Source organism: Centroberyx affinis, unplaced genomic scaffold (genome assembly GCF_046629955.1).
Source record: "Centroberyx affinis isolate AG114_WGS23_722 - 3 ecotype Tasmania unplaced genomic scaffold, CSIRO-AGI_Caff_v1 ptg004640l_1, whole genome shotgun sequence".
NCBI lineage: Eukaryota > Metazoa > Chordata > Actinopteri > Beryciformes > Berycidae > Centroberyx > Centroberyx affinis.
Genome location: NW_027282241.1, coordinates 200826 through 223920, shown reverse-complemented (window position 1 = coordinate 223920; position 23095 = coordinate 200826). Strand labels below are relative to the sequence as shown.

The following is a 23095-nucleotide window of genomic DNA, read 5'->3' as shown; positions in this document are numbered from 1 at the left end:
TTTTTTAAGTTGCATATGATAACTTTAACACAGCTAGGCTTTTATGAAATCAAATTTTAGGTACATTTTCTTCAGTAAATATCTGTCATTTTTATAGCTTAGTGTACTGATTTCATTCATTATATGTTTATTGTTCGTAAATGCACTCTGTAGCTCTGTTTTGAGTTTTGAGTACTACATAAGTAAAGCAAACGTCTCAAGATATTTGGTGAATAAACAAGCCAGCCGCGGAACTGGTCTGCAGAGTCAGAAGGATGTAGTCTATTTTTTAGGGTGAGTAAGATCAGTAAAATGTTTTCAAAACTACATTTACATCTTGGCTACCATCAAGGCCTTTCCGGTGAAGCGCTCTCTTACGCAGGAGGACGGCGTGAATCACATCTATTACAATATTTTCTATGGAACAAGCGTCGTCTTTGCCAAATTCAAAGCATCTGCTCGAAAATTCCACCCACTGCCTGGGAAAGCATTATGCTAAGTAGTCTCTTGGTGTTATTGTGTGTATGTCTGACAACTCACAGGCGCACATCTGCCCTAATTACATGTTGATGAATCTATTGACATTTATAGTAATGGATTCAAACTGCTGTATGACGGCTACCCGCCTGGTTGGTGTCTACTTAACTATGTTATGAACTCAGTGAACAAAACGACCTCGATAACTTGCATTCACAAGAGAGGCAAGTTATTGTATATGTATATTCTATAGTGTAAAAAGAGTAGTAGTCACAAAAAGGGCCACTTTACTAATGAAATGAAAAACATATGAATGAGTGAAAACATACATTATCTCCAAATCCTTAAGTGAAAAATCCATCCTGTGGTCCAAATGTGGCTTTTTTTCCCCAAGGCAATTGTTGTTATTAAATATTTCTGATTCCAAGAGATCCACGTGAACTTTGACCCCAGAATAAGATTAGTCAGATTAGTCTGGAAATAAGCATTTTGGGAGCATGCACGTGTGCCCATTTGTGGGTGTTGTATGTGTGTGTGTGTGTGTGTAGGTGTGTGTGTGTGTGTGTGTGTGTGCGGGCGGGCGTGCATGCATACACGTGCATCCGTGTGTGTGCATTTGTGCATGTGTGTGTGTGTAGTCTTGGCAGCAGCATGTTCCCTAAAACATCTGAATCCCTGACCTACATCCTGGTCTCATGACTTCAGGAGCGTCTGGTGGGACTTGAAAAGCAGAGCCTGGAACTTTTACCAGGCTTCTTTCATCTCTCTCTCTCTCTCTCTCTCTCTCTCTCTCTTCATCTCTCTCTCTCTCTCTCTATTTCAAAGCTGTTCTAAGCTCTTCATCCCCCTCTACTGCTGTAGAAAAGAGGTGATTATGGATGCAAAACAGAAGGTGACCCACATATCTCCTCTCCCAGTGCTCTATTTCCTTAAAGCATTCTCTTCCTGGTTTGCCCTCTGGCCCTGGGGAGAAAGAGAAGGATGCTGGACACTTCCAGCATCCTTCCTTCCAGTGTCCTTCTTCAGAGACTGATGGACACTTCCTCCTTCAATATAAATCTGACAAATTATCTGAAAAACACATAAACTGGGTCGATGCACCTGAAGATGATATCACTTGTTTCATTGAGGATTTGGATCATAGCTGTTTCCAAGGTTTCAGCAATGACAAGTGCAATGATGTTTAGACTTTTAATGCTCCATATTCATACCGGTTATTATGTACATGAAAGATATATTTAATTAAAGAATTCACAATTTAATATGTTCATATTTGCCATTTTATTGTTTATTGTTTTTTTCCATGTAATATTGTCTTATTGTTTGTAAAGTGCTAGCAATTTCCGAAAAGGCCTTTATGGACACATTTTATTCTTACAAAGATGATTATTATATGCACTGTATACTAATACTGTCAAAGCTCTTGGCAATGGAGGCCATTTGGACTAGTGAAATGTTTGGATACAGAAACACACAAACTGAGACAAGTCTTGTTCAGAAAATATGTGAAATACATATGAAACGTGTCAACATGTTTTCTAAAAATGTCATGCACAGTCCAATTTGTAGTTGAAATCCTTTTAAGTGATTGCTTAGATCAACAAGGAAATGCCACTAAAGAGAAGAAAATATTTCCATCCTTCTGGTGTGCACACAAACCCAGTGAATCCTATTTTGCATAGAAACTGATGGAACAGTAGAAAACCCATGGGAAGAAATGGACCTCCAGTTCAAAGGACAAATGTTCTGAACGAGAGAATTTTCCATTTTAGGCAGAGAGAGGCAGGATAAGAGAGAGGGCAGCTGATTTTGGGGGATGCCAAGCTCGCTCTCTCACTGCTTTACTTGGAATACCAGAACAAGCAAACAGTCTCCAGTGGACCAACTGGATCAAAAACCCAGTGACTGAGTGTCCTTTGCCTATTTTTATTTGAAAGTATGACGCATATTACATAAGCTGATAAGCCTATAGCCAATCCAAATATACAAGGAGCCACCAAACATTCTATTTCTATTAGTGTTATAGTTGGATTAAAGGACAAAACGTTGGCCAACACCATGCCACGTCACAACAACCTTACCTTCTGACCTGTGCATCTTACATCATGCTTACCTTGATGTGAGCCAGTACCTCAATCTGCTGCATGGCATCTTTTTTTTTTCCAGTACTGAGATATTTCATAGTTATTTTCAACTGATTCTCTGGTGAATCTGTAGCTCAATGGCTGGAGCGGCCTATAGCACTAACACTGCTAGGGTTTAGGGTTCAATCCCCACCCATGCTAAAAGTGTATGCATTCAAAAAAATCTCATTCAGGAAGCTTGAAAACATAAACCGATCATCTTCTGTATCAACATATTCCAAAAAAATTTGAATTTTTTAAAAAAGCTTGTATTTTAATGTGAGAAAATATAAGCTCAATCCTGTTTAGGAGACTATAAGAATTATATGCTATGTCCAAAATGGCTGATAACACATATTTTAAGTAAGATATAGGCCTAGAGCAGGCTAAATGTTACGATTTACATCTTGTAAATAATCTTTCATATAACCTTTGGCTTTTATTCTTTTTTTTCTTTTTTTTTACTGTGTTAACTCATTGTTCTCTCTGCTTTATTGATCTTTGTCGTGGTCATTTTATCTTTATGTTATTTTTTTTTTATTATATCACTTACTTGTTAATTAATTCAGGATATCACCTGCAAGTAGTAGTGAGGGAGAAGGAGCAGTGGCCAAGAGTTTTAGGTTAAAGCGCCCCTGGCTGGTGGTTCTGGATGCAGCAGTTTTACAGTAGTAGTACAGTGTACCTTTGACAAAAAACACACATCAACTTTTAAAGCAATGCAGACCAGACCAACTCACAGACCAGCGGGATTTATTTTGCCATATTCATAAAACAAACTTGCGTCTTACCGTTACATTTTTAGACTTGCATTCATACGCTAGTATGTACTCACTGTGTGTAGCTTTAAAAAGTTAAATGCAGCTGGTGCCTGCCAATCAAAAGTCCCTAACCTATTATACATGTTGTTGTACTTCAGAGATGATTGATGGCACATGTGCCCAATCAGAAGTTAGAAGGGAAGTTATGGCGAATCACCTGCTAGTATACGCCTTATTTTGGACCAATGTGCTTGTTCGCCTGGCAGGATGCCACCAATCCCAGTAAAGGGGTGGATCCTCGTACAAGGAGCGCGAACAGTTAAGGAAAGAAGACACAAGAAAATGGCGAATAGTCTGAGTTTAGGTGTTCGATAATATTGTAACGTTAAGCATAAGGGAAATATTATTCCTACCGAAATAAGCTCGTGTCTTTGCGCAGGTACCTACTCCTTTCAAACAATGGATTGGCAACCGCTAAACAGTCATGTTAGCGTTAACTTGCAGCTAAGTTAACTTTAGCCTAGTTAGCTACGATAGCTAAGTAACGTTAAGTTAGCTAAGGTTACTGTAAATGGCGTCCCTACGGCAAGACTTGCCCAATGAACAGCCTGTCGCACGTTATAGTGGGTTAGCAAGTTTACCATTTGTTTAGCTAATGTAAGCGGAATTGAATACACTGAGCTGAAAGCTGTCCTGTTTTTATGCCCTACTCATTGATAATAATGGATCTAGTGCCACTTTCCAAGTGACGGTATGGCTTTGCACAACTTGGTTTTTGCCGTCGATGTGGATTATGGAGATCACGATTTAAGCGATCGTGTGGATGTCAGAAATCACCGTGTAAAACGAGGAATACTACGAATTCTGCTGCATTTCGGCTACAAGTATGGATTTGGGAAGGTGCGCTGGGGTTATAAATTCTTCCAGTCCAAGACTGGCCGCAATGCTAACCGCATATCCAGGGGCTCAGACTTCAAAGAACTTCGGGACAAAACTTTTGAGGACTTTGAGATGGAATTTGAAGCCAAATTGGATGTAAAGGATAAAACGTGCCCTTCCCAGCAGAAGCAGCAGCCCAATCCATCTGCCTCAGTTCAAAACGCACTCAAAGAAGCTCTTTTGGATTTCCAGTGGGACAGACCAGACATCACATCGCCCACTAAACTGTCATTGAGACCTAGGAAGTCGAGCCGAGCTGGCAAGGCTAGTATTTCACAGGAGGATGATATTTCAGGCGATGGGGAAAATGTGTTGTTTGTTGTCTCGGAGTGTCCACATTCCAGGACACAACTTGTAAATTACCTTTCCCTTCAAAACCATGACACACACAAGGACGTGTCAGACCACATTATATCCAGAGGGCTCCACGAAATGTTGGTCCAGCGACAGGTTGTGCTGCACTGGATTGACAGTAGTTCACATCTCCAGGTGAGTACAGCATTATTAAGTACTGTATCAGTCAGTGGGGAATCATCACAAGCCAAACACTGGTACATTTTGGCTGTGGCTGGTAAGTTAGTGTCCAGTGAATTTTTGAAATCCGCTAGCCACTGTAACCAGGGATCCAAAAAGTTAGTGTCCTGCCCTGGTGTCAAGAGTAGCAACCAGAAAAAGACTGCAGATGTTTTCACAGTCTGACACACTATCAAAGCATCAAACTAACTTTTTCATCCAACGACCACAGTGGATAGTTTCTAAAATTCACCCAGCACTTCCAAACAATGGTTGGTTACTTGCCAGAGTGGCTGGCTGGTAGAAAAGGCAGCAGCGCCTAAAAGTTACTAGCATTTGGCTGGTGCTGGTGTTAATCTTCCACTCTGTACACTTACTTTAATAAGTTTGATCTTTTGTCTTATTTCAGGTGATGAGATGTGAGGACCACCTCGGCTCTCAGAGGCTGTCGGCGGTCCTGGGGCAGATGGGTGGCAGAGTGGTTCCTGTGGACACTCTGCTGAACCTCTGCTGTGCTCAGAAGTCAGAGCTAGACTCCGGCCCTGGGAGAGAGGCCTTTTCCTTTGAGTCCAGCATTGGATACCTGCTGTCTTCTGAACAACTCTACCGCCTGGCTTTTCCCGTCATAGGAGGGGTTCTCCGTTGGGGGCAAGGTTAGTTACATGGAAGTGAACTGTCAAACAACGAAATCCTTTGTTATTGCACAAAAAGTCATTAGCTGTTAGGATAAATGAGATACGTGCATCAAACATGTCTGAAATGGTTTTGTTGCCTGAAACTGATTGCTTGATTCATAATGTTCATAAAATGAAGCTAAATTGTTATGATACATCATACTGTACATCCTCATTGTGGAATGGAGTTTCTTTATTTGCTAATATTTATACGTGCCAAGATTACACACTGAATACTCAAATCTACCGATTATGCAACTGATAAGAAAAACAACAACAAGGGACTTAAACATCTCACCTCAAAAAAAAAAAAAAAAATCAAGGTGACAAACTAGGACACAGTTGAATTGGATAACAATCTAAATGACAACAAAACTCAACAAGGTGGAAACCAGTATAACAAATAAGGGAGATTAAATAAACCTAATGCAGGAAATGAAGCGTCATCATTCATGTGTGCTGTGTTATTCTTCACCCAACCAGGCGACGCCTCACAGAGCTGCAGTGTCTTGGTAGAGCCGGTGTCCCGCAGACAAAGGCTTCTGCCAGAACCGGTGGAAGTGCGTCTGAAGGGAGTGCTGCAGGGCTGGGACGCCTCATCGCTAACAGAGGCCTCCACAGAGTCATGGGTGCTGCAGTGCTCCAATAGTGGAGACCAGGGACAGGCTTCCTTCCAGCATCTCATAATGGAGCTCTCGGCTCAGGCTCTGCACATGGTGAGACATTCAGCCAAGACAGTTGTTTCTTTATGCAACAATGGTGCTTGGGGCCAGTTTTTGTTTTAGTTCCACATCCGTCCCAGTTACAGCTCTATTACAGAGTACAGTACCAAAAAATGACATGACACGACATGTTCTCTCTCCACTCTCACTTTTTCTCGACTGGAAAAACACATCGCTCAAACACATCGCTCATCGCCCCATTCTCTTGGGGTTAGCAAAAGTAATTCTGGGAAATGTAGGAAATCGCTGAAGTAGAAGTAGACGAGGAGGGTTGAGCAAAAGTGGGTACACCATATAAGTAAATTACAACACTTCATAACAAAATAACTGCGTTGAACATCACAAATTGATAATGATTGGTAAGTGTGTCCCAAGGATGGATTTTTCCTTTGAACACTTGGCTGATTTGACAGGGGCTAGGAGTCTGAGGTTCCTTTTTTTTTTGTGTTTTTGTTCTGTGCATTTAAAGAACCTCCCTTTCCCCGTCTTTCGCCTGTCCCCCCAGTTTGCAGAAGTGAATGACAGCAGCCTGGTCTGCTCGGCTGTCCTCTCCCCGCTGTCGCCCTTCACGGCTCTGCTCACCGTCCTCCAGCCTGGGATCACCCAGCACAACCAGCTCCTGACCACCGACACCGTCGCCCCCGCCACAGCCGACACCTCCGCCGACCTGCCGGATGTAGTCAGCAGTGTCCTGGGAGTCGTCTATGGCATCATGGAGGAGGAGGGTGACAGTGGAGATGGTGAGGATAGAATAGTCATATTTAGGGTTCAGAAATGCTACTTGTCCATTTTGGGAAAATGTTTGTAGCTGGAATTCATCATCAAAACCTAATGTTCTTTTTTAAACAAATGGTCTGACTTGTAACTTTAAAAGTACTTATTTTTTAATTTCTAACGGGAAGTTACTGTTTACCTGCACCCTTCTTTTTGCTTCTTTTATGTTACTGTTCCTATAATCCTTATTGAAATCTCAAATGTTAAAGGAAGTTAAAGCACTAAATCTGATAGGTGGTGGTAGCGCTGTCATGTCATAGCGAAAACTGTTTTCATTTGAATACTTGGGATATCAGATTGTTTGCTATTTATTCCTGTTTGTTTGTTATTTCTCAGCCCAGTCACAGGAGCCCCAGGTTCCTGAGTGGGCCCAGCAGGAGCTCAGCCATTGGTCGAGCCCGCTGATGACGAGCCTGACAGAGAGCTGGTTCCCTCAGTCTGACCAGTCAGGAGTCAGTTCCCATTTAATGGAGTCAATGAGGTATGGGGATTCTGACTTAAAAATTCTCCTATTGATAATTATTGTATAGCACTCAACCCAGAGTTACCAAGTGCTTTACAGGCAAAAAAACAAATAAAAACCAATGAGATGAACACAAGGTTAAAGAGGAATAAAATGGATGGGTCACAGAATAAAATTAGTAAAAGCAATTGCTGTTAAAGTCTGTCTGCAGAAATATATTTTGAGAAGTGATTTAAAAGATGACTGATTTTTATGTACCTGTTTAAAGTCTTCAGGCAGGGCATTCAAAAGACTAGTTACCCGGTTGGACAGTGAATGCCCAGTCATTTTATTTATTTTGATGCAATGGATCCCTGCTCTGACATAGTAAAGAAAAATGATAGGCACCTTAAATAAGAAATGCATCCAGACATGACGAGATAGAAGTGGCCTGAAGCAAAGTTTGCTCTCTCCAGACTGGCAAGATACATGCTGCTATTATGTCAGTTAGCTGAAATCTATGTTGTGTGTGTGTGTGTGTGTGTGTGTGTGTGTGTGAGTGACAGACTTTATCGATGTTAGCTTTGAATATTTGAAATCATTTGAAAACATTTTGAAATATTTAGTGTCGGACAATATTGGAGGGAGGCTATTAGTTATGTATGAGAAAAACAAGACCTAAAACAAACTCAATCTTGGCAAAAATTGACAATTTTAGTCCAAATATTTGACTTTGTTGTGCTGTTGCCCAGGTTGCTGCATGCAGTGCCAGAGCAGAGAGAGGAGGAGGAGCTGTCTGGTCTACAGCAGGAGCTGGTCAACGGTCTGGCTGAACTCTACCAGACCTCCCAGGGCCTTGACCAAAAGAAGGGCAAGAAACGTAAGAAGACCACATCTCAAGTTTTATCTGTTTTTCAGGGTTTTTGTGCAGGCCTGTCAATTAATATGTAAGATTTATTTGATCATTTCCAGGTCTTAAAAAGTTTGGCAATTACCTAGTATCCCATTGGGGATCAGTAAAGATAATCTTTTATGGAAAAAAGTGATATTCAGTCCATAAACACATTTAGAATACACAGACTGCAGACCAGCTGACATTTCATAGATTGGGATATTGCTGTGAAGAATATTTTATACTTTTTGGCCAGATGGGGGTAATGCTCAGCCACCATCAGCATACATCATGATGTTAAAATCCAGTCAAAAATTAAGATCTTGAGTTGTGGGATGGAAAACATGTAGGAACCCTGATTTTTAAATGCACTTTGTTTATTTTAAACAGTTTGGTTATCTCCCACAATATTTCCTGTGATGTCATCTTGTCACATCTTTAATAAAGCAGTGCCTGTCTTCCTCGGTATCATTTCTCTTCTCTGACCTGCAGGTGGCGCCCAGCGCACGCCGGTGAAGCAGAAGATGAAGACCATGAGCCGCTCCCTGCAGATGCTGAACGTGGCCCGGCTCAATGTGAAGGCCCAGAAGAACCAGGCTGAGGCCGAGCCACCGGGCGCCGAGGGCAGGGGGCCGGACAGGCAGGGGAAGAGACGCTCGGATGACAAGAGCAAATCTGGAGCAGCGAACACTATCAGTGAGCGTCTCTCAACACTTCACAATACCACGACTGATGGTATCACACTGGTATAAGATAAGATGAAACCTTAACGATCCCTGTGGGGAAATTGGGTTTTTGCAGCATGGAAATCTCTCTCTCTTGTGAATGAGACCCCGTGTCTCAATGAGATTACCTGTCTAAATAAAGGTTTAATAATAAAAAAATAGGATTCAGCAAAGAAAAAATATGCAACCGACAATTTCAACACTAGAACATGTTACTTGATGTGTTATACATATATTCACACTATATATATACATATATATACTGTGTATATATATAAAAAAACAATGAGAGGGACATGGACACAAGGAACACAAATATGGGAATATACAGCACATACATGATGTGCAAAATATCACCTAGTCAAAATATGGGCAACCTAGATGTGATTTTGATTGCTATTTGATGTTGATTGATGAAGAGAGTAATCGATTGGAGAAAATCCCTATACAGAACATTCCAGGGGAAACCTGGAGTACAGTACAGGTCTTGATAAGTATGAAAAGTGAATTTGATAATTTCCAGGTCCTGAAAAGTTTGGGAATTGCACACAAAACTCTGGATAAATATGAAAAAGTTATTTAGTCATAATACACATGAGTAACCATTTAATATAGCTGCAAACACACTGCTGTTTAATATGTTGTCATATTTTTTGTTGTGAAGAGTAATCTTCAGCTATAATATGGCCTGGGTTAGTCAATCAAGACATAACAAAAAGTAAAATCGTTTCAGAGAAATTAGACCAGAATCAAGATATGATACAGTCAATAGCACAAGCCACCCTATGTTCAATTGTCCTATATTAAATTCTCTGTCTAAGTCTAATTTAACAAAACAAGTTTCATGTCTTCTCCCCTCAACCAGACTTCAGGAGTGAGGCAGAGCTGCTGACCCACCTCACCTCCAGTTATGAGAAGACTTTGGCAGAGAGAGACTCGTCTCTCCGCACCGGAGTCCAGCAACTTCTGTCTGCTGTGAAAAGCTTCCTCATGGCCAAGTCAGACCTGGGGGTGAGACATGTTTTAGTCTTTTTATGTATTTCAAGATTGACTTGACCTGATCCACATCTTTCCTTACAGCAAACTGATGCTGGATGGATTGATAGATTGTTGTGCTGCTTGTATATTGTGATTTTAGTTACTATTAATTATCTAAGCATTTTGGGATATTGCAGTAGTTTAACAACATTTAATTTCAATCAGAATGCCCACTGTAGTTGAACAAAGATGTTGAGATAAGATGCAAAAAGTGGAGTAAAATAATTTTGTATCACAGGTCATTGAGATGAATAATTTTATCTAACAAAATAATCAGAATAGTAATTTTAGCTAGAATTGTGCTGTCTAATAGGCAGATAGATTTACAGATTCATTTAATTATGACCCACTTAGGTAGTAGATTCCCTGTGAAAAGTGGTGTTTTTCTCAGGCGTCTGTTGGAACAGGAACGGTTTTCTGTCCACATACCAGTGAATGTATTCTTCCACACATCCATTATTTTCAAATCAGTAATGTTTATTTAAGGCGACAAGAAGTATATCTGAACAAACAATGTGTTTCACCTGCAGGCTTGGTCAGGTATGCACATTGATTACTGTTATCTTACTTAGCTTCAATATTAATCTTTTGGGGGGGGGGGGGGGGTTAGGGTGTCATCAGCAAGCAAGTAACATACACAGTCTACAAGACCATAACAGAGAATAGAAAGGAAAAAATAGGTGTAAAAACTAAAAACAACAACCAAGATATGTTTAACAAACAAAAAAATAAGGATAATAATAAAACATAGTTAATACATGAATGTAAGTACACTAAGGTTCAGTCCTGCAATTTCACTGTAATTAATTTGCAAGTGTAACAATTTATATCTTACTTATACTTTGCAGGTGAAGACCTCCGTCTTTGTCCAGCAGCATCTTCTCAAGTCCAGCAAATCGATCAGGCAGCTCTATGGTGCTGGTCCTGATGTTGAGAGCAAAGTCAGAGAGTGAGTGCTTTCTAACCCAGTATGTTATCTTGTTTTGAGAATGAGTATTAACATATAATTCCCTGCTCATGGACAGGTCACTTAAACTCCAGTCTGTGGTTGTACTGGCCAGATCCCAGGTGTGAAATGTGTGATTCAAGATTCAAGATCCTTTATTGTTATGTCTCAATATACAAGTACAAGAGAGTAAAAATCTTAGGTTACAGCTCCTCGACATTGCAGTAACTCTGTTAACATTGTTAACTGTTAACAGTGTTTGTAGCTGGGCATTGCTGATAAACAGCATGTGTGGCCAGTCAACTGGATAAATCAAGGTTAAAAAAGTAATTCTGTGCTGAAGCTGCCAGTAACACTTTGTCCTCTGTCCTAGGTGCCAGCTCCAGGCTTTACTGAGGTTGGAGATGTGCAAACTCCTCCCCTCGGAGCAGTCTGACTCGCTGGATGCTGATCAGATGGTAGAGGAGGTAGGACACTCACTCACTAACAAGCATCAACAATAACATTTTTTTTTTGTATTGACACTGACCACAACAGCAGGTAGATTCCAAAATTCACTAGGCGCTTTCACTCTTTTGTAAGCCACACTAATTTTTGGAATAGATAGGAATCTGAAATGGATCTGAAATAATGTCTGGTTTCCCACCAAAGAGGCAGTAGCCAAATTATCAGTATTTGGCTGGTTGCTATTGTTAATTTTCTTTGACTGATACCGGTACCCATTCTAAAACTATACTTTTTTGGTGATGCCTTTCGTTTTTTTAAGCAATTTTAAGTACGATTTCATCATGCAGTGGAGAAACTTATTTGTGTGACACATTTAAACATGACGTTTTGTTTTTCTAAATAGAATCAGACCGTGTTCAGTGGATTCCCCAGTAAAATCACCACAAACTAACAGAACATTTTAGATCTCATTGATAGAATCAAACATTTAATCGGCCTTCTTTACATTTTGAAACATTTTCATCCATCATTGGAAGTGATAGGTATTGTTTTCTGTATCCAGCCTTACTAATAGCTGTTTGAAGCCACAACCATGTTAACTACAGTGTTCTGCATACATAAACAGTTAAATTTAAACTTCCCCTGTTCCTCAGGTGGCTGACATGCTCAGGATTATCTCCCTAACCAAAGACCCAGTTTTCCTTGCAAAATTCATGCAAGATGAGATCCTCCCAGGGTGAGTGTGTTTTACTTCATGCAGGCATGTGATCTAATGGGAGGGTATTCCCTGCTTTTTATATTTATGATCATTTTCTTGTCCGTAAAATGTTAGAACACAATAGATCTGCTTGGGATGCACAATTATTTGCGTAATTGCTTCCACAATTGACCATTTTTGAGTTTGGAATTATAAGGTTTATCTGTGTGGAGTGCTGTTCAAAACTGTTAAGTGCTTCCGATGTTTTTAAATATTTAACCCCAAAAAGGTTATTTTAAAAAGAAATGACACCACACAAGCGAAAATAGCCAAATATTTATCTTCCTCACCTATAGTTCTTAGGATCTAACACTAGCCTTTCTGTGTCGTGGCAGGTTCCTGATAGCCATCCCAAGGGTGCTGGCAGACGTTTACCACAGTCTGGGCACCCAGCTCCCTGAGGCCCTGGTGGCCGTTCTGCCCGCTGACTTCTTCAGTGACGAGTCTGTTGCCAAGGACAGCGTTTCTCTTTCGGCCTCCTCACCTCCCCTCTCCAACGCTCACAGCCTGGCTTCAGACAGCGGGGATCGTCTGCAGGACCTGCGAAACCGCTCTGCCAGCAAAAGGAGGTAAGGAGGGCTTTGGGTTGTCTAGAATGACACGTTACAGGGTTCCTACAGTTATGGAAAACCTGGAACTGTCTGGAATGTAAACAGTTCAGAGAATGAAGAATTAAGAGAATGATACACACTCCACATGTTTTGGAAATATAGAAATCTGTGCATAATCCATTTTGTCAACCATTCAAGTGTTGTAAATCCAATCTGATCCAGTTTGAGAATCCAGTCTGATAAAGTTTTAGGTCCCAACTGACACTTCTAGTTAGCCTAAACTAGACTTTTTGTATAGTTGTATAGACCTAGACACCACCTATACAGCAAAAAATGTGACATTTGAACATAGATGCTGACAAATTTTGGTCCTTGAATTTATGCTTTGTCTTTAAACAACTATGGAGTTTGATGAGGCATAATATGATTAAGCCCTGATATCAATTGTGCTAAAATTTTATATTAGTTATTTTGTAAGGTACATGCCCAGGGTTTTCTTAAATGTTTATTCTTTTGTTTATGTTTTAGGAGTGGGATGCTGACTCGTCATCGCAGTATGACTGAATCATCACAGAGTCTACGCCAAATAGAGATGCCTAAGAAGACTACAAGAGCTGTAAGCTGACATAAGCAGATATTTAATCAATGCTGATATTCATCCATTTATATTGTTTTATAACTAGACCTGGATCAACTAGTATTTGCTAAATAATGTGTTTTTAACCTAGGTAGAGTCAGCCACAGAAAAGTAATTGACTTTCAAATAACTTCTGTGATTGTCTAAATTCTCTAACACTTACTGCATTGTCCTATGTGATGAAACCCTACCCACCTGGGACCTAAGAAGGCTAACACAAACCATGAAAAGTATTTGCAAATACTACCTCACTCAGGTCTCAGCCTTAATTTGAGCAGCGCCTTAGATGAGTTATTATGTTCTCAACAGACCAAACCGAAGGTCTCTGTCGCTTTGGAGAAACCAGTTGCAGAGCCGCCACCTCAGAAGCAAGCAACACAAGGTACATGCTGATTCACATCTAATTTATTCTGTATGTCCACAATGAAATGATCAATGATTGTAATTCAGGAAGGGCTCGGTATTGTTGGACACTTTTCTATATCGGTTCCAATACTTGGAATGCAATACCAATTATGATACCTTACCTTTTTCAATACCTTTCTTGCAACAACTTTCACTGTGCAAATGAGTAAACTATGTGTGAAATAAAAATGTGATATACTTTTCTAAATATGATCACATCATATTCAGTTAATCTTCTCAGTAACAACCCTATTATGCTAATTAAATCTAATTCTGATTATACGTCATTTTGAAGATTTTGACACCTCAAGATCGGTGCAGTTGCAGTAGGTATAATCTTTTGGATATCGGAGTCCTAAATACATGTTCTTAATGTCCCCAGAGGTGACCAAGGTGAGGAGAAACCTGTTCAACCAGGAGCTTGTTTCCCCCTCAAAGAGAGCCAAGCTGCCACGGAGCCAGTCTGTGTCCGCCGTGGAAAGACTGAAACGCAAGCGATGTCAGGAGTCAGAAGGTAGAGATTCAGCATTATAGGTTAATTTAGAGAAATGGTAAATGAAGGGATGAAAGCTAACCTTTTATCTACAGGAGATGCCAAATCTAAAACTTTACCTGCCACTTGTGATATTTTACCAGCCAACTAGATATTCTGTGTACTGCTAGATTGTTGTGGTTGTTTTAAACAATTCATCTCTAAAAGGAAATCCTTCCTTTTCAGAGAGACACAAACTCTTAACAAATAAAGTGTGTGAGACGCCCCTCCACAAGCAAGTGTCCAGTCGCCTCCTGTATAGGCAGAGAATGGGAAGGTATGTTTCACTTAATAATTTGCCAAATTGAGATTTATACAGGGAGAATATTGTAAAAGGCTACATTTTTCACTTCCTCAGTTCAAGATAAGATATGTTTGACCCAAAAATCATCAGCAGTAGCTGACAACTTTAAATAAGAAATGTTTACTCCAATGTTTTGACATTTCTTTTTCAGGAGATCTGCCCCAACTGAGGACAGCATTGTGGAGGAATCCCCAGTGAAACCTGCAGATGGTATTTGGCTGATGTCACAATTTTTATGACCTTTTCCCTGCACAAAATATATCTACACAAATGTAACAATTGCTTAAATACTATAGATTAGCCTTGTATTTGATTACATGCAACAAAAGTAGATGTGTCGCCTTGTGAAATGTAGACAAGAACTGGACACATTAGACACCACTGGAGACATCTTAGGTGTTTTATTAGCAACTTATTAACTATCACTTTTTGAAAAATAATCAAGCACAACAGCACAACCTGTTTTTCTTTCACAAAGCGGTGGTGATTTTTTTTTTAACATTTTGACAGCATGCTAGTGCCACTCATCTTCATTAATAACCTTTATAAATGCATTGAAATGTATGCAGGTGATGCATTGTGTTTTATTGTGCATTGCTTTTGTAACAGACCTAAGAAGGAGCCCAAGGATAAAGAAGTTTGCTAGAAGACATTCAACTACCTTCTACCCAAGCTCACAACCTCGCTCCCGCAACTTGGACAAGGCCCTCTCTGCATCCCAGCTTCCTCTCAGTGACAGCAAAGTCAGCGGGGTCAATCTAAAAACAGTCCGGTCTCCTATGCGTCTTCTCTTTGGAGCTGCTCAGTCCCCCAGTCGTCCTTCCACCTCCTTTGAGTCTTATGCAACCAGGGCCAGCAGGAGACGGCTGTCCACAGAGTCTGATGTCTTTGAGGTAAATTCTCCAAAGAATTTGTTGATTCATTAATGGGGATACATTAGTAGCCATAGCACTAGCACCTAAATGCTTTTAACTTTTGCAGATAAAGAGTGCTTTTGTTCTTTTCTTTAAACAAACTCTACCCTTGACTCCTGTGATCACCTTGTTTCACAAGCAGTTTCTTGTTTAATACAGCGATTTGTTTTGGTAGTTGAGATTCTGATAGCAGAAGTTCTTAGCCTTTGTTAACAATGCTATTGCAGGTTAAGAGGCTAACATTTCCATAAAACAAACAAATGCAGAATTGCACATGACTTAAGGATCTTCCAAATATTTTCACATGATTTTCCTACAAATGACTTGGAAATGTTTTCAGATAAATTTTTTGTAGCACTACTTTGCTAACAAATATTACCAAATTTTGCTCTAAATATGCTGTGAACAAGTACTTTTTATGTGTACTGAAGGAACTCTCACTTCATGATGAATCTGACCTCTTAAATTTCTTAACTATTTCTTTAAGTGAGTTGAGAGATGATACCAGATTGCATCCTTGTTTTATACTCCAATAACTATTTTAAAAATTGCTTGCAATAAAGGTACTCATTGGAGATGACAGTAAAGTCTAAAATTGTGCATTCATTTGTCAAATTCGGTTGGTCAATTTAACAACAGCTTGATTATTTTACCAACCTTTTTCTCTGTTTTCTTTTTAGAGTCCAAATAAAACGGGGTCACCTGGTAAATATGGGAGGGCCACTACTGGGAACAGGACACCCAGGACACCCAGGACCCCTCGGACCCCAAGAACACCCAAGACCCCACCGGCATCCAGTAGGCGGGTGCTCTCTGTCTCTGAAAGCCCTGTGGCAGGCAGCTCTCGTGAGTCTGGCATGGCACTCAGGGGCAGCCCCTTCAGATCTCCGGCCAGAAGGACCCTTATAGTACAGACGCCTACTAAGGAAAGCCCTGTGAAGAGCCCGCTGAAGGGTATTCTCAGGACCCCGGTCAAGGCCTCACTGGATTGCAAGTCCCCTTCTGGATTACACCTACTCAGGAGCCCAAGTTCCAGGACTCCCCGGAAGAGTGTCACATGGTCGCCGTCGCCACGAAAATGTAGACTGGCAGAGAACAATGCAACTTTCAAGGTGCCAGAGTCGCCTCGCAATGCAACCAAAAGCTCTCAGAGATTAGTGAGAACACCCACCAAGCTTAGCAGTCCTTTCAAAAGTCCCACCATGAAAACCAACATTTTCAAGACCCCGGAAAAGATATCTCAGAGAGGACATAGCTTTTCTCCTAAAGTACTATCAAAGGTTTTCTCCTGTGTCGGTATGTCGACACAGGAGAAAAATCAGAGGTCCTCTGAAAGGCTTCATAACAAGATGAACACACCTGTAAAGGATGTAAAAACTGACACTGTTGTTAGTCCCCAGGAAACCCCTCCGCAATCCACACCACCTCAAGACCACAACTTCTCACCGAGACCCAACACTAGAACTCCAACCAGCCCTGGTCCTATTCACCAAATGATTACTCGCTCTGGAAGAACTCCAATTAAAAGCTCAAATGTCATGTCTCCATGTAAGCCAGTATTCACGCCAGAAAGAGGTCCCACTATTTCAGAAAGATCAGATATTTCCCCAGAGTTTCCAGGAAAAACCCTGAGAAGAACTAGGTCTGGCCAAGGTGCTACAAGTAGAATCAGACATAACTTAAGGTCCCAGTCTAATGAGAGTCTGCCTTCTAAACCAAACACAGAATCTAGCTGTACTGAGACCTGTGACCCTGTGGAAAAGAAGAACATGCAGTCAGAAGTGCAAGAGAAAAAGCCACAGGCTGAACCTTCCCAAACCTCTGAAACTGAGTCAAGTTCCCAGACAGATTCACAGCAATTTGACTCTTCACATTTTAGCTCTGCCACCACAGAGGATGACAGCATGGACATTGTTGACGCTGCTGTTGTCAAGACCCAACTTAGTGGAGGTCTCAAGATGAACATCAGCTTTTCCAGGAAGCCTTCAAAGTCCAGCGAAGACTTTCAGTTTAATGAAGCCTCTCCCAAACCGCCTCTGCCACCCCAAGTCACACCTGGCCGAAGCTATGGCTTTCGGAAGACTCCTGACCGCCAACAAAGGGAGGCTGCCGCTCGTTTGGGGTACTCTACTGATCCCCCTCGATTTTCAACCCCCAGAAGTTCTGCAACACCTAGTCGACGAAGAGGCTTGGGTACTCCAAACCCTCTGACTTACCAAGTAGAATTGGAGATGCAAACATCGGGACTTCCGAAACTCAAATTCAGACGCACAGACTCTTTTAATGCTGGTGATTTGGCCACTGATGGTCCTCGATCTGGAGGTCAGAGCCCTTCAGTGGGTGTGAAATTCTCACAGCTGGAAAGCCCCTTGGCTTTGTGCTCTAAACACAGAGATCCTGGTTGTGTCTCACCATCTGTCTGCACTCATGTCACCCCAGCCAAGAGCACACCTGGCAAAGGCGTCCAAACTTACATCTGCCAATCCTACACCCCTACGCGCCATCCTGTGGGAACCATGTCCCCAATGGGAACGGCAGAGATCATCCCCTTGACCCCTTCACCTCAGAGTGTAGGCAAGGCAGCCCCAGACAACCTCAACAGCTGGCCTCGGAAGAAGAGAGCCCAGATTGGGGTGGTGGGAGGCAAGGATCGTGGCCTGAAGGGGGAGCCTCTGCTGGAGGAGCTACTGGAGGAAGCCGAGCTTGGAGTTAGCAGGTTGCAGGACATTGAGGACACTGACGACCCCTCAACCAACAAAACTGCACCACTGGCTCTGACCTCCAAGCGGTCACCTTGTATAGGAGCAGACGCATCGCCCCTCTCCCCGCTGGGAGACTTGGACTGGATGGAGAAGCTGGCTCAGCAGGCTGACGGGGCTGATCCTCAGAAAGGTGACGATGACATGATCTGGACTGCTGGAAATGGAGATGTCAAGTCAAGTAAGCTGTGATAGAACAAAGAATATTTACAGTTTCATTCCAAAATGAGAGATCTGTAATTTTTTAAACATTTTTCTTCTGAAGCAGATATGGTTTTGTATAGGGTTGACCTGGTTTCACCAGTGTGATACGGTGTCAGAGCTGCAGATTTCTGCACACTGACTGAACCGGCATTTGTCATTATAAGATGATCTGGCCATATATCAAACGGGTTTTAATGTTTTTTACACCAGCCCAACCCTAGTGTTGTAGAATGAAACCTTTCATTTTTGAATTCATCCTGTGTGGTTGTGTTACAGTAATTCAGTCATGTCTGTCTTTATGTTTTGACAGTAGCGACTCCTCCCAGCTCTAAGATGAGGAAGTCGGTGACAGCGAGTGGGATTCTGGCCCTCACTCAGTCCCCCTTGTTGTTCAAGGGCAAAACAGGCTCCGCTACTAAGAGAACTCCACGCTTTAAAGGTAAGATGCACAGTGCTTGCTTTTTGCAACTATGTTTTTATACTGCCAATCGGTTAACGTTTTTATCTACCAGGGCTGGAAACTAACTTCTTTGTCTAGTGGCTACAGTTGCTGGTGGATGCCAAAACTTGCCAGCCACCATGCCAACCTGCCAAAGTGGCTGATGTATAAAGAAAACCTTTCACCAGACAGTCTAAATCTACCAGCTGGTGACTATTTCCCATTCTGGAAGTTAACTAACGTTCCACTAAATCTCTGAATGTTCTAGACGAGGCTGCATCTGAGAGGAGGATGGGGTTTGAGTTGGAGCTTTCTCCCTTCAGCCAGCCTTCCAGACGCTCGACCACAGGGAAGACCTACAGCAGGAAGAGACTGCTAGACTGAACCACAACGCCCTCCGGCAAGCACTGCGACAAACTGCCCCATTTTGTGTTTCACTGTGAAGTCATGAGCCTGTCTGAGCCACACTTTGTCAGGTGTTCTTTTGATGGCTGGCCTGAAAGATGTCTTTCAAGCACCGCTTCAAAGCTGTTCAGATGAATGTCCCTTTCAGTCTCTTCCACCAACACGTTTGGCCCCCGAAAAAGTTTTCTGTTCTGCCCAGTGGCTTAATGGACATTTTAGTAGTTTTATATGATTATAGGTAGGCTCAACGCTAAGGTTTAAACTCCCGAAGAGATGAGCTGTTCTGCTCAGGTGTTTAAAATTGCCATTAGTATTAATTCAAACCATTATTTCCCATTGATTAATTTATCTTAAAAATTATGTAGTCATTTCCTGCCTGGGTCTTTTCGGAGCTAAAAACTTGGAAAATGGTCATGTTTAATGCCATCACTCACTTGTTCTTCAAAATTGTAATCAGCCACTTTGCAATCAAGTCAGTCTAAATTTGTTGCGATAAAGACTATTCATGTTTATTTATTAGTTTGTTTACATGTTCCCTCTGTCACAAAATTGCTTTTAAGTAAAAGGGAAGGCCTGATAATGGACTTCTAATGTAAATATGTTATATGTTGTCAAAGTCTTTTGTAAATAAAACCAATTTTCCTAATTAACTTATTGCAGACTTTTTTTTTTCCAGATACCCCACACTATATTTATTTTCTTCATTTTTCCCTTTGTTCTCAAGTCTTGGCAAAGCAGCACTATACAGTAAAGCAAACTGTTTTGAAGGAATGAGTTTTTTTCCTTGTCTTTGAGAATGACTTCATTTATATACTTCCAGTTTATCCGCTGCCACCTGATAAAAGGAAACCTGATAGTTCCACCCTCTAATCACCCACCTGTCCAAAGGTCAGTGCTGTAAAAGTTAAGTGCCCCTCATGTGATTTTGGTAGGTGCATTTATGAGTGTTGGGCACAGGAAATCACATTTAAATAGCTTCTAATAACCCAAGAGTTTTATTATACTTGATTATGATCTACTAATGAATTTGATTATTTCTTTTTCCTTGGAATTGCTGGTTGTCCTGGGTGTGTGTGCCTTTGAAATCAGTGTTGAGTATTAGTCATGAGGTATAGGCTTGGTGACGGGCACCTGCAGTCTTTGCTGCCAAGAAAGATAAGGCGACACGCCTCTAGGTCTGCCAGCCTGGGCAAAACCACAGAGGGCAAGTGATCTGCAGCAGGAGGGTCCTGCAACAGGTACGACTTCAAGCATTGTTCCCACATCAACAATATGCATAATAACAAATATGACTTATCACTCAGCTTTTCCAGAAAGACCCTGGTGATGTACGTTTCACTTTTTTTCCCTTGCAATTTATTACAATAGCACTTTTTTGGTGCCACAAATGGGCTCATACCTTTTTGTGGTTTATATGTGTTTGTTGCAGAGTAATTCCAGTTCCTGCTGCAAGGCTATGTGAACTTTGATCTGAGTACTGCATGCCTACAATTTCCTCTTTGATTCACAGATTACTGAATTATCCCCCATAAGGAGCTCAAGGCCTTTATATGAAACCGTGTTGCCAGTGTTTCAACACTAGAGATTGAAGGCCACAATATGAAATGGTGACTTTGAGTAGGTTAACCTCTGTGCGTGGGCCTGAACAGCGACAAAGACCAGATGTCTTTATTAATTCTATTGTAACCCCTATTGTGAAATCAAAAATAATCTATGTAGATTAACTGATTTGCTATTCATTTTGTAAGACACATATAGTAAGTAAATCTTTATTTATATAGCACAAAACCGTAGTTACAAAGTGCTGTACAGGAGAGAGAAAGAATAAAAACTAAATAAAAAGAGTAAAATATACACCAATGTCTATATGTATACATGCACATATACAAAAGTACACTCAACAGTCCACATGATTCAATAAAAGGCCACAGCAAAAAGATTTAGTTTTTAGATGCTGTTGGAAACTTTCTACTGAGGTAGCATTTCATACTGAAATGGGGAGCTTGTTCCAGAGTTTAGGGGCCACAACGGAAAATGCACAGTCACCTATTATGTATTAATAATAATATATAAATAATATAATATATAAATACCAATAACATCACATGAAAGGTCACATGAAACGTTTTTCATTTTTCTGTTTTGAGATGATGCTTACTGTAGCCTAATGCATATGATGACTTTATATTATAAAGATTCATATCAGAAAAAAAGTTGGGTGCTCTACATTTTACAAATACAGAAGTGAGATCAGATTACTACCAGATTTGCAGAATAGTGTTACCCAGTTGTTTTAAACTGACATAAATAGGCCTATTTGCCATAAATTCACAGTATAGTAAGTCGTATCAGACTGATGTAGGTTCTATGAAGATAGTTTTTGTTTATGTTGGTTGTTTGCCTCACAATGATCGCTGACTGGAGGTCAAAGTTCAACCACTTTTTTACCACTACTAACACATTACACTGCCTCCAATTCAGTACAGTCAGAGATGATTAAAAGTGTCTGGTCATGAATGAATGAGGAAACCTTTTATTATTGTTATAAATATTATTATTGGCACAGAACACAAAGGATAATTCTGTTTAAAGCGTTGTTGTTGCTATGGAGTAATCCATGGGCTACGGCTGGAATGATGCCTCCAGTCTGCAGTTTGCCGCAGGTGGACCTGACTGACAGCGGGGCTCCGCCTACCCAAACAGGAAGTCAGGTACGCAAATGGCTGGAGGATTTTCCACTATGTGAAAGTGCTGTAGCCCTGATCACTTGCGCCCTTCAGTATTCACACCACGCAGCCATAGTCCTCTCTACCAGTGTCAAGCCAGCTAGAATAAAACAATACCACTTCCTGTAAAATAACTTTCAAAATAAACCTTATTGATGAATGTGGCGTATCCTTTTTGGATTATGCAGTGCCACCGTGAAAATAATGTATTTAACGGAATCCATTGTAAATCTAATGTGTATTAGTGTGGTTTTGTTGATCTGCACACACAAATATTTGCTCATTCTTTTCACCATGGCAATTTGTCAAAGGTGAAACACTTTACTGCGTTGTTTCTGGTCACCATCAAACTTCATCATGGTGTACAGCACTTGAGAAATTGATTTTCTATATATCATGTCTGTTCTTTATTGAGCAATATCTAATTAACAAATAGTCCAGAAGTAAAGTTGTATTACTGTGAAAATTCCCACAAGCTTGAGAGTTGGGGTCGGCTCAACAGGGTTTCTTGGTATCTGTTTATTCTGCTTTTAGTTCACTGATCAAGAGGCATACCAGTTGACCAGTCATTCAGCTGTCTGTGGGATGGACAAGTCCCACAAAAGGGAGTGGACATTGTGTGCCCATTCCCCAAAAAATGAAGGGGAGTTGGCCTACTGGTACTGTGCTTGCTCACTGCGCTAGAGATTCATGTTGTGTGCTGTGATGATGCCCTAACATACAACCAAATTTGTAGTTTGTTAGACATTATTGGCAATCAATAAAATAAAACAGAAAAACAGAGTTTAAATTTGTATCGAAAGATAACTTAGGCCTACATTGTGATTCAACCAAAAATTGATGGAAGACAAAATTACTGCTATTAGCTATGATCAGTGTGGAAATAAATGTCTGTTGCGGGTTTGAATGGGGAATTTAATTCCAGCACCAGTTGGTCGTCAGACTCCTGAAGTCTACTGACAACGGTTTGTGCTTTTATTTTGAAGATACAACCTTCTGATTTCCGGTAT

At 40.9% G+C, this 23095-nt stretch overlaps 1 protein-coding gene across 1 annotated transcript; it reads left to right on the top strand.

Moving 5' to 3' along the window:
- The first annotated feature begins 4093 nt into the window (after positions 1–4093).
- On the top strand, positions 4094–19928 carry ticrr (TopBP1-interacting, checkpoint, and replication regulator). Its single transcript, XM_071544718.1, has 22 exons — positions 4094–4768; positions 5202–5445; positions 5950–6182; positions 6694–6928; positions 7299–7443; positions 8157–8284; positions 8789–8992; positions 9887–10032; positions 10908–11008; positions 11379–11472; positions 12106–12188; positions 12545–12778; positions 13289–13376; positions 13707–13779; positions 14185–14316; positions 14521–14611; positions 14790–14848; positions 15248–15531; positions 16233–16922; positions 16953–18492; positions 18826–18954; positions 19223–19928. The coding sequence occupies exons 1-22, from the start codon at positions 4094–4096 to the stop codon at positions 19336–19338; spliced, it is 5724 nt and encodes a 1907-aa protein (XP_071400819.1). The 3' UTR covers positions 19339–19928.
- The last annotated feature ends 3167 nt before the right edge of the window (positions 19929–23095 follow it).

Coding starts and splice junctions, on each gene's coding strand:
- ticrr (XM_071544718.1), top strand. CDS start 4,094: ATGGCTTTGCACAACTTGGTTTTTGCCGTCGATGTGGATTATGGAGAT. Junction 10,033..10,907: donor TGGCCAAGTCAGACCTGGGG/GTGAGACATGTT, acceptor TATACTTTGCAG/GTGAAGACCTCCGTCTTTGT. Junction 13,377..13,706: donor CTAAGAAGACTACAAGAGCT/GTAAGCTGACAT, acceptor TGTTCTCAACAG/ACCAAACCGAAGGTCTCTGT.